Source organism: Onychostruthus taczanowskii, unplaced genomic scaffold (genome assembly GCF_017590055.1).
Source record: "Onychostruthus taczanowskii isolate IOZ18803 unplaced genomic scaffold, ASM1759005v1 scaffold22, whole genome shotgun sequence".
Classification (NCBI taxonomy): domain Eukaryota; kingdom Metazoa; phylum Chordata; class Aves; order Passeriformes; family Passeridae; genus Onychostruthus; species Onychostruthus taczanowskii.
The window spans coordinates 11597265-11612830 of NW_024499462.1; the positions used below are offsets into that span (position 1 = coordinate 11597265).

The window sequence follows — 15566 nt, forward strand, 5'->3', positions numbered from 1 at the left end:
CTCCAGCCATGCACTAAGGCCACTGCAATCAAATTCATTTGAACAGCTACACAGATTTGCAGTCAATGTGTAACTCCATTTCATCTTTCTCCACCTGGCCAGCTATACTAACAATAGGAAAACACCACTGATCCTATAAATAGGCTGCAGGAAAGCTGACAGTGTTAAGTACCACATTATCAAGTCCACTTCAAAATGCACCTATGCAAGACAGGGCCTAAATGACAGCCTGCTGACAGCACTTTACTTCCAAACTTCCTGAAGCTTACCTCAAAGCTCTCCTATCATGAGGCAATGTAATGCTAACAACCAACACAGGGGAATACCTGTAGACAGAATTTATACAGACCTATGTTATTAGACTTACACCAAGTCATATGCTCTATAACCTTTGTGATGGACAACCATTTCTTTCACTCATTCATCTTCCTTGAGTTTCTCAAAGATGCATGTAACATTCGTCATCCTTCAGTCACTGAGCATGTTCCCAATTGCACTGACTTCTCAAAGACAGTGGGGAGAGGTGTTGGAGTCATGTCAGCCACTTTTCCAGGGCCAATCTCACCATTTTACTTAAGTCCTCTGTAACTCGATCTTCCTCTAGCAAAGAGGGCATCTCACTCTGCTGCTTAAATTCTGTCACACCTGAGAACAGGTCCTGCCAAGAAAGTACAGAGTACCTCAGATCCTTTCTGAGATCCACACCAAGCCCCTCTGCTGTCACACCATGCTTATTCCATTCATCAGCAGGGCCACGTCCTCCTTATTCTTCCTTTGGCTGTCCAAATACATCTAAGAGCTCTCCACATTTTGTTACTTTCCACCTCTCTCAGTTTCAACTCCAACCAAGCTTTGGCTTAAAACTGCTGAACATGTAAGCAATACCAGTGCCTTTTGGAGAATTTGGCTTTGCTAAAGTCAGGAACTTTGCCTGCAGCCCAGCAGGCTTACTGTCACGCCTGCTATTGTCATGAACATTAGAATAAGTCATTTTTGCAGTCTAAGGAAACTGTCTCTAGAGATCAACACGTCCTGTACTCCTTTGCTCTTCACAGCAAGCCTCTTGGAGGACACCACTTAGCAGTTCTTTAAACAAGATAAAATTCTGGACCTTAGTCTGATAGTTACCCTCCTAATTTCTCTCAGGATCTGAAACTCTATCTCCCAGATCTCTCTACTATCTGCCAAATACAAAGCATTTGCCCTAGCAGGTCCTTCCAAAATCTGTGTCTAAATAGTGTCCCAAGTATCTTGCTGTCCTTGCAGAATAGTTTCAAATAGTCCTTGGAAAAAAGGCCTTTCGCTAGCAGGTATCACCCAGCTGCTTGAAAGGTTCATCCTCCTCCCTTTTTTTGATGAGGCTATGTATAACAAATGCCCAGCGCAGCATTAATGGCTGCTGCCTTGTCCTCTGATTCTGAAGCATACTGAAGGCTTGACAGGCATATGCCCACAGCAGAGAACCATGCTTCCAAGTAATTCCTTTGTGTAAAGCACAACTCCTCTCCTTGGCTTCCCTGCCTGTCCCTGAAGAGACTGGGACACATCTATTGCAGCGCTCCAGTCTTATGAGCTACTCACTGCATCTCTAACCCCGGTGAGTTACAGCTCAAAGACAAAGTACAGTCTTCTAATTCCACATTTTTGTCTACAGGACACGAGAAACTGGAATAATGGGATCGCAAATGCAACACAAGAGGGCCCCCTTCCCCTGCCCACTCCAATCACATTATGTCTTAAAATCCCATTCTCCAACAGGCCCAAGACCAGGATGGCTATTTATTCCTCTAGAAGAGCTGTCCAAATGGATTTCTGATGTGCTAGTGTGGTCATCCCAACTGATGCCTGTGACACATCACCCTCTTTATTTATGTCAACTCCTAACAGCTCTCTGACCTTCAGGACAACTGATTCTGGGCCAACTGTTCCATTAATTGTAAGGTTTGCATGTGTTTGTCATTGGTGCATACACCTGTTTGTTACAAAGTTCAATCACCTTCTGAACTCAGGATCCATCAATGTGCTCCCTTCCTTCTATGCTGTGCTCCAAAACGTTCAAAATGCACTAGGAAAGATATTTGTTGTATTTCTCCTTAACCACTATCACACAGCCCTAAAGTATAGTATCTTGTTCTATTTTCTGCTATTTAGCCTAAATATTGCTCAGTACAAGGAACTAATACCAATATTCTATTGTATTTTACAGTGTACTGAGATTACAGCAAGGCTCATTGCATTTGCATCTTTTTCTATTGTTACAAAAAAGTGAAAAAAGTACTTAAAGCAAGTATGGATCTCTCTATGAAGTGTTAAGATAGACAATTATAAGAAACTCCACCAAGAAGTCAGCATATACTCCTGTTAGGAAGAATTCATCTTGGAGAGCACTTCCTATGTACTTCTATCCAGACAAAGGCTGAGAAGGGTTTAAGACATCTGTGCTTTAATATTAATATTCTAGATGCATTTCTGCCCATTTTAAACACCACTTTTCTATCAAATAGTATTATATCTAGCATGAATATGCCCTATAAACAAATTAGAGCAACAATACGTGTAATTAAGACTTTGAATCATTTGGGTTATTGATGTCATCATGTTGCTAAGCAGTCAGCAATCAAGCCCACTGATGTGGTCTATCTGCCAGTGAAGTCAGACCAAAAACATCACACTTGGCAAGAGCTGCTGGAGGGCAAAGGGCTAGGAGCTGTGTACGAAGGTCATACAAATGGAGTCAAATAAGAGCAAGTTTTTTGGATCACAAGAACAGATTTTAGTCTACTGATCTTTACACAATTTTAGACTGAATGTAGCCTTCACAGCAGAAATCTTTTAAGAACTACATCCACACTAAATCTGCAAAATAAACTAATACCATGTAACTAAGTAACACTAACATTCTGGACTTCAGTCTGATTTAAAAGGATAACAACTTTTTACCATGCACAGCCTAACTTAAACCTGTCAATCTTGGGTTCATATTTATGTATGCACATCAGGATCACACATACCAACCTTTACATACAATTCCACACACAGCCAAGTGAACTCAACACCACTGAAGTAACTCTTCTACAGAAAACATAATCAAGGTACTTATGAAAAGCTTCCAGACACACACTTGAAAGATGCCAATACACAGCTGAAAACCATGAGCAGACAGGAGGGTCACAGCAAAATTCAACTACTGCTGGGAGCTGGAAACAGCTTAAAAATCTGCTTCTTAGAGACCCCTACTCCCAAATCAACACTTTGTGGAAGGTCCTATGCAATAGCTTGTGCTCAGAATCTAACCCTTACATAAGTAGCACTATTCAACTCCTATTTATATTTTGTTAATATTTGTGTCAGAAGAAAACACTCATGAGACTCCATCCAGAACAAAAGAAGCAAGCAACCTGTGAGCTGTTACCCTTGAATGTTCAGAGTTCTCCTCCATCTCTTTAAAGGCCATCCCCCGCCAATTAATTACCAAACTCAGACAGATGGAATCAAGCACTTTTCCATTAAAGTTTGTTTTGTTTGAAACAGAACCAAGTAAAATAAATCCTTTAGTATGATGGGGAAGAATTTGTGAGTTTCCATGTCATGTTCGGTATCAAGCCAAAGATCTGAAAGAACAGCAAGTACTAGCAATTGTTTTAATAATACACCAGTATCTAAAGTGAAGATTTACCTAAAACCGACATTTCAAGCTATCCCAAGAGCTAATGTTTTTTGTCATACAAAACATCACATCCTTTGTTTTGATATTATATGAACAAGTTGAGAAGACACAGGTTCAAAAGGGTAGTCAGAAATATCAAAACAGCTGAGTATTCAGACAGGACAGTTCAATACAGATAGGTCAGCTCAATGCTGCAAGTTCAGAGGTATGACCATGAGTGGAAGGCAGAAATAGGTGAGGTGAAAGTGTGAGCTTATTAAGACTTACAATTCCTAAAACTGTAATTCATGATACCATTTTTTCCATAACTATTCTGTGCGCCTCTGAACTGTTCTTATCTATGTCAGTGGGAAGAAGGTCAAAGATAGAGGACCTTAAATAGGTGTTAGTACCCTCTTTGAAAGCACTTTTGAAACGGCTTCAAACGACCCCAATCCCAAGATCCACACAAACACTATTTAAAAAAAAAAAAAAAAGACTAGCTGTAACTTGAGATGCTCAGATCACTGAACAACCTGCTACATTCTCTTTTCTTTGTCAGACTAAAGGAAAGCTTTCTTCATGATGAACAGAGTAAGCCAAAGATTCTCTCATTATTGTTACAAGAAATAATGCCAGCTCTCATTCCTCTCCACATTCTCAAGTAAACCCAACACAGGAGGCCCAAAAACCTTTAGCTCCTTTATAGAAAGCTTCACAGAAGAGGTTAGGGCTAAACAAATGCCCTTCATGAATAAAAGGAAAGGTAAAGATGACTGCATTACAGTCAGACCTACAAAAGGCACCCTTTGAGTGAATTAATTTGCTAACAGTTATTTTACCTGTGCCAGTTGCCAGTAACCCCCTTGAGTGGAGGTTCTGTGTATGAAGTGGACTACTTATAAACAGAGTGAAAGCATAAGCAAGAGAAAGAGAACTGAAGTACCCTTAAAAGCAAGACTTGTATGTGCAGAGGGCATCAGTCTTGAATACCAATTGAATGAATAAATTTGTCAGTAGGTTAAGTGGCTTAGAAGATCATTAACAACTCTGTATTGTTCTTGGTTTTATAAGCAATACCTTAAGTTATTTAAATTTACATTTAAAAAACTGTTCAATAAATGACACCGAGAAGTAAATTGTTTATACAACTGTAACTGTTGAATGAACTCCCTTCAGGAACTGCCTTTACCTTCTGGTGTTTACTGCTGACAGCACATGAATACTGGGTTGTAAATATATCTCCTGTGCACATTAGACATTACCTGCTTGCCTTCTTACAGGCCCTATGTACCTCTACAAGACCCAACTGACAAGACAGGAAGATGGACCAGGAGGTTTTGCCTAACATAACACGTACACTGAATATTCTCAGAATCTTTATATGGCACTGAGGCCAACCAGAACAGACAGATGGCGTCCGTACCATTAAGCTCTGACTCTCAGCTGGGGTGTTAACCTGGCTGTTAACATAATCCTCCCAGACTCATGGCTCAGGAAGATTGTTATCACACTTGGAAAGTGACAGATGCCCTGGACCAAAAATGTATCAGGGATGGTTTTAGAGTAGATAAAGTTCCAGACCCAAGAGCTTTTCCTATTATTATTTTATTCATACCTACAAAGGACAGCCTAGCAGTACTAAACAACATGAACAACAGTGAAACAGGGAGTTTAATACTGAGAAGCCAAAAGACACATCTAAGAAACCACTGCAAGTACTGAGTTTGCTCAGGTCAGTGGTCATGACACATAAGATACAAAAGATGCAAGCTGTATTTGTCTGATGGGAGCAGCAAAATGTCACTGCTTTTCATCATTTGCTCTGCTAAAGCATGCTGTGTAACAGGGAATTAACCAAATAAGATTTAGACGAAAAAAAACCTCAACAGGTGAAGAAGGTTATTATTAAATTTCATGGTAATACCTGGTTAGTCAACATATACAGAAATTGCATAAGAAAGGGCACACTACCTACCAAGCATCAAACACAAATGTACCTATTACAGCACACTTCAAAAAGTTAAGCCCAAGATACAGCAATCTACTAAATATCTACTGTGACTCAAAACAGCAGCAAACAAGGGAAAAATAAAATTTCTTTAAAAGTAAGTAGAACTGACTGATAAAAATGCTGGTACTGGAAACAAGACATCTGTTAAGGAAGCAACAAGGCTCTCTCTGTGCCTTAACAACAGCATGACAGGCCTTTGCCTTCTACTGCCTGGGCCATGGGCCTGGAGTTCTCACTGCTGAAGACCAAAGCAAGAAAGTCATGGAGTACCTCAGCCTTCCTCATATAATGAGTAACCAGGTCCCCCATTTCCTTCCAGACAGGGCTCATTTTTCCCTATTCTTCCTCCTATCACCAATGCACCTATAGATTTTTCTTGTTTCCCTCAATGTCCCCAGGCAGATTTAGCTTTATCAGGGCTTGGTTTTCCTAACCTGAACCCTACAAATTCAGACAATATATGTCTTCCTCCCAGGCTACCTCACCCTCTGTAAAAATTTTAATAATTAAAGATGCATTACTTAAAATCTGTTTTCAGTCACCAGTCTTCAGGAGATGGCTTTCCATGTTCACTAATGCCCTATAAATACAGCTTTGTCCAAAAAATACTTACTAGCATTCTTACCATGTTTAGCCCTGCCTTTTCACTGTTTTTAATGTTATCTGGAATAAAGATGCTCTTCAGTTAAAACAGCCTTAGCTTCTGTATCTGAAGTGACATGTCTGCTTTCTTTTGCAATCCTGATAAATGTACAGTGTCTTAAAGCTATATAGAAGTGATGCCAAGAAATCCCAAGAGGCTGATTTTCTTGGAATAATCTTAAGTCAACTAAGCTTGATTCAAAATCCATCTTCATTCCCCCCTCATCTAAATCTCAGCTTGACAGAATGCTCCTTATTAGTTATTTAGGAGAGGCCAAACTCAAGCCTTGGGGTCAGCAACATAATCAATCATCAAGAAAAGAACAGAAAATAAGCAGCAGCAGTCAGGCTCCCTCACAGATTTACAGCTAGTACAGACACTTTAAATTCATTCCTAAAGAGGGAAAAAAAGAAAAAAAAAAAGAAAAAAAAAAGAAAAGTAATTCAACCTTTCATCTGGACACAGTGTACCTGTAAACATCACCACAAAACAATAAAACAATGAGGAGACTGACACAGTGTTCTGTACTGGGGTACACAAGTCACTCAGGCACAGAAAACTCCACAGCACACAATGATTCAACTGGGCCATCACGTTTAACAAACAAAAGAAGGCTGTTTTACACTGATCCCTAAATCTTCATAAATGTAGCTTGAGAATACACCTTGGCAATAAAGCCTATTAAAAAAACCAAACTGCTTCTCTCCACATTTGGTCTCGCATTTTCACCATCCACTGTTTGCCACAGCCCCAGCAGTAACAAAACAGTACTTTCAGGATGGTAATGTGAGAAAGGAAATGCTTTTAATTAAAGTAAATTTTGTCTTAAAAAAACCCCATGGTCCCACTTCATCCCCACCTCAATTCTGTTTACAGACCACAGCAAAGCATGGCTGTGAACAACTCTTTTTAAAAAGTGTGTTATTCCTAGACTGTATTTCTGTTATATTTCAGTATTTGTTAGGGCAAACTGTAGAACATTTTAACATCAGATTTTGGAAAATGACAGTACAAGAGATGTTTACTGAATGTGTTCATAATTTCACAGACAATCTAACTTTTCAAATGCTATTTCTACTTCATATAAATTTTTCATTAAAGTACTTAGACATTAAAAAAAAATCCATATGATTGCCTTAAAGCAGGTTTACCAAAACATCACTTTCTGGCCAACAAATTATTTTTCATAAAGAGATTAAGACTATCACTGTTATATAAACACATAGCACACAAGTGGATCCAGCCACTTCCAGCCTCCTGCAGCTCAGGCCTAGCTCTAAACTGCAGGCAGGCATCACACAGTGGTTCTCAGCACTCCCACAAGCACACCACAACCTAAATGCCACACATGGGAACACACTTCCTCTCGTCTCTCCTAACACATTTGTTTCATTATATCAGCCACCTTCACTTTTTAAAAAAATTGCTTTGTTTTCCAGAAGTCAATTCACTAATTATTAAAAGAAGTTAAGTTTTCTCAGTTCAGGATCTATGTCTTCTTTCCATCTGAATAGTTTAAAATCCTCTTTAGCATGTTACTTTAAGAGAAGTCTACAGGTACGACTTGGCAATGCAAATCAACTGCGTGAATTCATCATAACAAAGAAGAAAAACATTTTCATTACTTCTCCTCTCTTTTGCCCTCACAGCACTTTTTTGTTAATAGTTTGCCATTGTTACCATTTCCAAGTATGCTTTAAAGACGAAATCACACCATTTCTATACTGTAATGGCTTTTGCTCATTTACCTCATTCCAGCTTCCTCCCAAAAAATGAAAACACTTCAATCAAGGAAGCCTTTCACCTTTTCTGAGGTTCTTCTTTACTGATATACTAGATTTTCAGAGGCCCTGTAAAAACCTGAGGCAGCATTTTTACTCTATTCCACCACTTATTATCATGTTTATTGTATTAAAAAGGTTATTCATCTTCCAAACAGGGTTGACATTTTCCCAAATGCTAGTATCCTACCAGCAATATGTTGCCCTAAATGAGAGGCTACATATTAGTCCATTACTAGTTTTAAGTTTTGCTCAATTAGATTTTTTTGGATGGCTGCACAAACATGGTACTTCACAAAAAAATCACTGCTTTTCCGGTTTCCACAAAGGAGTAGAACAGCCTAATTTGCTGTTAAAGCAGAAAGCCTGGAAACACTACAGTGAGAACCACAGCTAAGTGAGTTATAAAATAGATATTTTGGCACAGCAACATTTTCAAACCTTCTTGATACATTAAAACACCACAAAGCCACTTTGGAAGATGAAACTAGAAGAAGAGATTGTCGTCCAACTAGCCATGGAAATCTAGACTGACTCCTGAAGATACGGCAAAAACCCAAGACACAGTAATGCACACAAGTAAGAAAACTAAGCTCAAAATTGTCTAAAAGGAATTGTTGCTTTTAATCAAAAATAACCTTTTAACCATATCAGAAAACAGAGCTTTTCAATTACAGGAGCCACAAGGAAGTTGGAAATAACTAGCTGATCCTGGAAGTGTAAATGCTGTTTGAATTGAGCATATTAAAAATAAGGGTTTTATTTTTGAGCTGTATGCTCACCTTCAAGCTTGGCAGAAACCCAGATCTTTTCCTTTGACAGAAACATTGATTTTACAGGCTAGACCAGCTTTTTAACAAACTTGATGGAAGAACAAAACTGCACTAACCACCAGAAGAAAATCTTACCTTTTCAGTCTCCTTAAACTGTGCCTGAATACTAACCTAGGTTTCATGGAATGCAGTATTTTCAGCTTGTTTCAAAAGTACCTCAAAACTGCTGGCTATAAGAAATAAACACACTGCTCCCATTCTCATCACTAGAGGTTTATGCTACCTGTAGACACCTGCGGGACAGAAAGCTTCTCTGCCTACAGCCATTCTCTGGGTTCAACACACAATGCTTACCACTTCTGCATGACTGGGCACTAAGCAGTGAACATCTTCAACATCTTCCACATTTCCATAGAGAGATGCAGATCTTCTGAAACAAGTGCAAACTGGAAGCAATTCAAGAATGCACTTTACAAAGCTATGCTTCTTTTTTTTTTTTTTTTTTTTTTGCCTATTCAGTGCCTCATCACCATCCCTCACTTCTCAAGGAAAGTGCATACAGGATCATGTATAGCAAACACTTTTGAGGACATCTGTACTAACTCCCCACACACTTTCAGCCCAGAATCCTTTTGTGCTCAAAAGTCCCTAAATGGTTAATGTGAACATGAGATTGTAGATATTTCCAGTCAAGAGGACAGGACTGAGAGCAAAGAAACAAGCTTTAGTACCAGATCTTCAGTCAAGTTCTTCAAACTGTGAACCACAAATAAAAACCATTAAGAAGCAATGTAGGCTAATGAATGTTGTCACTAACCAGCAAAAGAGTGGTTACCAATTATAAAACATCACTAATGGCACTAACCTCCTCTACCACTGGCTCTGATACTTACTCATGAAAAGCATTCAGGAGGAAAGAAATAACTTTTCATTAATAGTTTTCCCTTACTTGTAGAGTAAATTTTTTTGTTCCTCTCATCCTTTGGAAACTTGCCTTCCCTGGTGCTGTACCATAGCCTGTTGCAGTGCTATTACTGCTGCTGCCCTGCTGCTTCTGCAGATCAGGACTTGAAGATTTACTCACCTGTTTGAACAGAACAATAAACAGAAACTAACACTTGACCAAGAAACATACCAGATTTGGGGAAGTGAGCAAACAAGGACACTTAACAGAGCCGATTTTCCCACATCAAAATAGAAGTTCTCAAGTAATATAAATTCTATTGGTTTCTTCCACTGTCAGACTTGAATTGTCTTTCCTTATTATGGTTTTCTCACCAAAAAAAAGTCTGAGCTACACATCCTAAATCCTAAAGATGAATCAGGGGTTAAGTCAAGCTTAGGGGGAAAAAAAAAAATCTCCAGCCTTTTCAAGTTGCATGCAATAAGTGATAGGAAAGTTTAAAAAGTTAGCACTGACTTTCCCACACAGACAAATGAACCAAAAAATACCCAAAAACCCACAAAACAAAGAATGCATTTAGCCCAAACAGAATCCCAGCATCCTTAAATGTTTCATCTCTTGAGCAAGAATAATAATTTCACAATGAACAGATAAACCAAAAAAACACAAAGGAATTCTGAAGGGGAGGCAGAAACTGCTACAATCAGTTGGACCAGAAACAGCCCCAAGATAAGTAACAAAAGGCTACCAAGGACTTTACTCCTCAGCATTAAGCCCAGTTGTTACTGTAATGCAAATGAACTGTCAACATCCTAGCCAGCACAGTTGGAAAGGTTTATCCTAACAGTCACATGCATTTCTCTTCTTCCAGCTGCTGGCTAGGCCTCCAGCATGGAATTTGCAATCCAGTACGCAGAAATGTGAGACTGTGACAAGATGAGCTTTGCGAAGAAGTATGAATCAAAAGACAACTTTAAACTTACAGGAAACAAATATGAAATACTGCTGTATTTCATTCTAGTAATAACGAACTCCGTTAGATATGCCAAATAAAGAAATAATAGTATGCTCTGGCACTGCAGTCTAATGAATAGAAATAGAAAGCATATGAAGATCCCAGGCTTTGCAAGAGCTCAAATCAGGAAAGCAAAGAAAAATGTCTTCCATAGAGGAGCTGGTAAAGTTTATAAAAGAAATGGGTCTGCACAGAGAGAAGCTACAACACTGTGGCTTCAGGGCTTGCACTGTCCCACCACAGCAGCAATACAGCCTGAGCTGACAGGGGCCAGCCAAAGGCTCACCCAAAGCACACCCCATCAGTCCTTGGGACAGGAACCACAGCTGTGCATCCCTGCAGAGGGACTCGAAACCAAACAAACCCACTACGGGCTCTTAGGCAATACAGCCTGCTTTCTGCTTCATTGTTGGAGCAACTTCAGCTGGAGTCTACTTGCCCAAAAACTTTATTTGCAGCAAATATAAAAGATGGATGAAGAAGTCAATTATTCTCCCTCAGACAAAACCCTGTAATCACAATCCTGTAAATCCCACAGAATACAAGAACAACAAAGAAATGAAAACAAAACGAACAGTCCACACCCAAAAAGTTTGGCAGGAGCTTTCAGTCCTGTAAAAGGCAGAAAGGTATAAATGTAACAAGCAAATTAAGACCCTTATTCATTTTCAGGAAATGCTTCTTATGTTAGCTACACTCCAAGTGAAAATCAGGATCCCTATCCCTATGTGAAAAATGAACCAACTGTTACAAAATAGTATTTAATAAAGCATACTTGGTGTAAACCAAGTGCAGACTTCATGTAAACCATTCTGTCTTCAAGAAATAGAACAGGTTAAACTGATTGTCTTAGAGTGAATTAAACAAAATGAAGCAGTATCAAGTCTTCAATTTTACAAATCAATAGTTTAACCATTTAATAAAATATTTGTAACTAAACTCTTCCCAATTTCTAAACAGCCCAACAAGTTTCTATCACAGTCAAAATCTCTAATTTCCCCACAATTAATAATAAAAAAAAATCTTACCAGGTTTTAAAAACACAGTTACAGAGCATATTTTTTAATTTTAACAACATTTCTATTTAAATGATGAATGACATACAGAAAACGAGAAATTAAGTTATTGCTGAAGGCAATCAGAGTAGCAAATTCAGGCATTTTACAGCATGCCTGCTTCTCACGAGAGTTAATTTCCTCTTTTAAAAGCTCCTCCTTCCCATAGGTGAGATTATAGATTCCTGAAGAGACAGACCAATAGACCTTTATATTGGTGTCTACAGAGTAAGAAATACTGCTATTACCAGTTTGGGTATGAAACACAGGTAAGTTTAAATGTAGTTAGCGAAATGTTAAGGTGAAAAAACTAAAAATCAGTGGTCAGAAGACAGATACCTATTTTTCCCTTAGCAAAATGAAAGAATTTATTTTCCCTTGCTAGTTATAGCATGACCATAGAAGACTCATCTGTGAAAATTAAATTAGTTCAAGACAAAAGAATGCATCACAATCTGAACAAACAAATGCATTTTACTTACCAAAAAAAGAGGCAAATTTTTACCACAAACTACATTTTCAGCAGACTGCTGACAAAGCAGAAGTTGTGTAGTGGCTTAAAGGCTGTATTCTTTCCAGCCTATCAAGTGTCTAGATACATACAAAATAATGTGAGCAGTCAACTGCTTGCACACAGTTTTTAAAATATTCCCTTCTGTGGTTTGTAACTATCATTTTCTGAAAATTACTTGCTCAGTTACGTTTTTATTATTATAGTCTAAACACTGTTCTGGTTACTGTTATAAAAAAAGACAAGTACCAGTGACTGCTTCACAGATTTCAAAACAAAGCAGTTTACAAGCATTACCCACATAACAAATGAAGACTTAACATTCAGAGCATAAAATTTATCTTGCTATGACTTTATGAGAACATGACAGTCTAGATAATGTCACTGGTAAAGAATGCTTTAAACTATGATAAACTTGGTCTGTTCAAGTTTAGAATAATAACTGGGGGGGTTTTATATTGCATCTTCTCAGACCAGTTAGAGCAATTTATACTCAGGAGATCACAAGTGAACAGCAAAGTAAAGCACAAAGAAGATGGGAGTTAGTCCAAAGGCAGAAACACATCAAATTACACAAAAAAGAGTAAATAATTCATTCTGAAGTGTTTTCCTGTAAAAAAGGTTTTGGGGTCACTAATTCAAATGAAGCTATGCCCCATTTCATAGGATTCAGCCTCCCTCCTGAAAAAAGATGCAAATGCATTACTGAAAAACTAGCCTTGAAAGTCTTCCCTACCCTTCTACATACAGCGAAAAACAGCCACAAGCAGTTCCCTCACTACCTTTCAGGTAGTTTGCACCTTACTCTCAGTACAGAGCCAGACTTTCTCAGTCATCTCTTGGTTCCTCATTCTGCTGGCAAATGAAACAGTCTGATTCCCAGTTAGTTAAGGGAACCTCTGTCCAGAAAACAAAGGGGAAGTACTGAAGGACTGCCTGTGTGCTACTGAAGTGGATGGTCTGGTAGCCACAGCAGAAGCTAAAGGTGTCTCTGTCCTGTGCCCAGTTTGTACAGCTGCAGCCCACACCTGTGACCTGAACGTATCTGCAAAGAGGAAGGTCTAGGAATAGCACCAGATAAGCTCCAAGCAAGTTATACATAAAGCCTAATGACTCAAAAAACCCTACGTGCTTCCAGATTTTTCCAAAGGACAAGAAGGCCAGAACACCCTATTGATTTTCACAGATTGAGCAGCACAAAGCACAGTAGTAGAGCACACATCCAGAGAGACACAGCATACTGATACCCTGACCTTCTGTGGAATCCACGTGTGTCATGGCTGTGCCATGAGTTTTGTATTTATAACCATTGCAAACTCAACCAAAATAACATTTGTTGAGAGTAGTTTCTTTTTTTGAGAGGGAGAGAGACACCACCGAGTAACAAACAAAGCAAAAGCCTGGAAGCACTTACCAGTGCCCACTTAAGAGCTCATCTCCTTTGCAAAAAAAAAAAAAATTCTAATCCTAAAACAGGGCTGATTTTTCTACCTAAGCAAGCTTAAAGTTCTCTCCACAGACCCAGAAATACGGAAATACGTGGTACTTCTCACAGCCTTTGCTAAAAGGTTGCAGAAGGCGCACAATGGAACAGCTGCTGTGTTCCACTCCAGTGACAGCCACATTTCAGTGGTGGATTAAGTGGTCCAGAACCATTTTTACCTAACTCACAGGGGTATAGTGAAGGCTATTTATAAAGCCATGCAGTGATGGGACATACTAAGTATCTTTATACACTCTAGCACAGTCATGCTGGGTACAACACTGCAAGAACAGAACTTGAAAACTCTACAGTTACAAATGATTGTCTTTGTCCTGCTGTTACACTGCAATGTATTATTATTTGCATTTTAATGTTCTTGCATACACCTTCAGGGCAGGAATCCTATTATCTGAACTATCTCTACCCTCATGTAATTCTACAGGGCCTTATAAAACATAATAGTGAAAAGCAACCACATACAATATACACTAATTACTCCTTATCATCCTCTCCCTAAATTACAGTAGAAAGATAGATTCAGGAATAAGGAGGACACTCAACTGAGAAGTTTCCTTAGATAATTTTGTTTGGAGTTCCCTTATACAAAAAGATTTGGGGAATAACAAATCTATATTTAAACAAGTCAGCCTGAAGTTTTCTAACAGGTCAGGCAGCTCAGCAAAATAAAGCAGCAAGTACGTGTACAGCCACTAACACCTACACCCTTTCTGGTAACAATTTTCACTAAGAAAGTGATGAACACAAAAACCCAAATACTTTTCTTACATGGTGCAATTTTTCAATTAAAGCTTTTTTTTTTCCCCCTACAAAAAGACAGAAGCTAGAAATATTAGAATGGAGAGAATGCCTCAGACTAACACCTTCTTAGCTATAATCACAAATAATTGCCTCTTCTTATACTAATGAGCAAAGCAAAATTGAAAGTAATTTAGACAATTCATTCAGGGTAATAGCTTTGTGAGCTAACATTACTGCCGAGAGATCCATTCTCAATTTCCTCGAGTACAATAACAGAGCAGCACTAAGTTTTTAATTTCAGGGAGGTTTTCTATCCTATGTAAATATAAACAGAAATCCCATTATCTATTGATAAAAACAACAGAGTGAGTTAAATAAAGTTTCATATGTTACACTTTCATAGAACAGCCATCAGCTCCTTGGATCACAAGTGTAAATAAAACACTTCACTTACTGAAATCAATGAGAAACCTTCCAAATCCTTGCCTTTGGTATTGGGGCATGATCATTATGCAGGAGACATTGTACTTCTGCTGGCAAAGCTTTTCCTGTGGGAAGGAGAAACAGATCAAGTATGTCAAAGCACTGCTGAAGTGGGCAGTTGCCTGCACCTGCTACCGTCCTTGTAAAATATCCCAATAAGGTGAACAGATGCATGGGTTCAGTACCAAAGTCAAATAATTCCATGTTAATGTCTAATTTTAAGGAAGAAGTATCAAACATACCCTTCAGAATATTTTTTAATTAGTTAACCACTTGGCATCTTAAAAATTAAACACATTGTCTGAACAGCATAATAAAGTTTAAATGCTGTAAAGGAGAAAGACAGTAAGAAGAGGGAAATATTTTCATGCTTCACTGACTATTCTCTCAAGGATATGGAAGTGGTCTACAATATCCCTACACATGGTGAAGTTGTATTTTCTATAATTGCTATACTAAGTCCTTGCAGGTTTTCACTTTTTTTTTTTTTTTTTTTTTT

The 15566-nt window shown here is 38.5% G+C and overlaps 1 protein-coding gene across 2 annotated transcripts in view; it reads right to left on the bottom strand.

Moving 5' to 3' along the window:
• The window catches only part of KAT6B (lysine acetyltransferase 6B), a 107618-nt gene that overhangs the window by 17456 nt on the left and 74596 nt on the right, over positions 1 to 15566 (bottom strand). For both annotated transcript variants that reach the window (XM_041404717.1, XM_041404716.1), the window contains one exon: positions 15039 to 15132. In XM_041404717.1, the coding sequence (XP_041260651.1) occupies positions 15039 to 15132 (94 nt within the window). The remainder of the gene's footprint in view (positions 1 to 15038; positions 15133 to 15566) is intronic.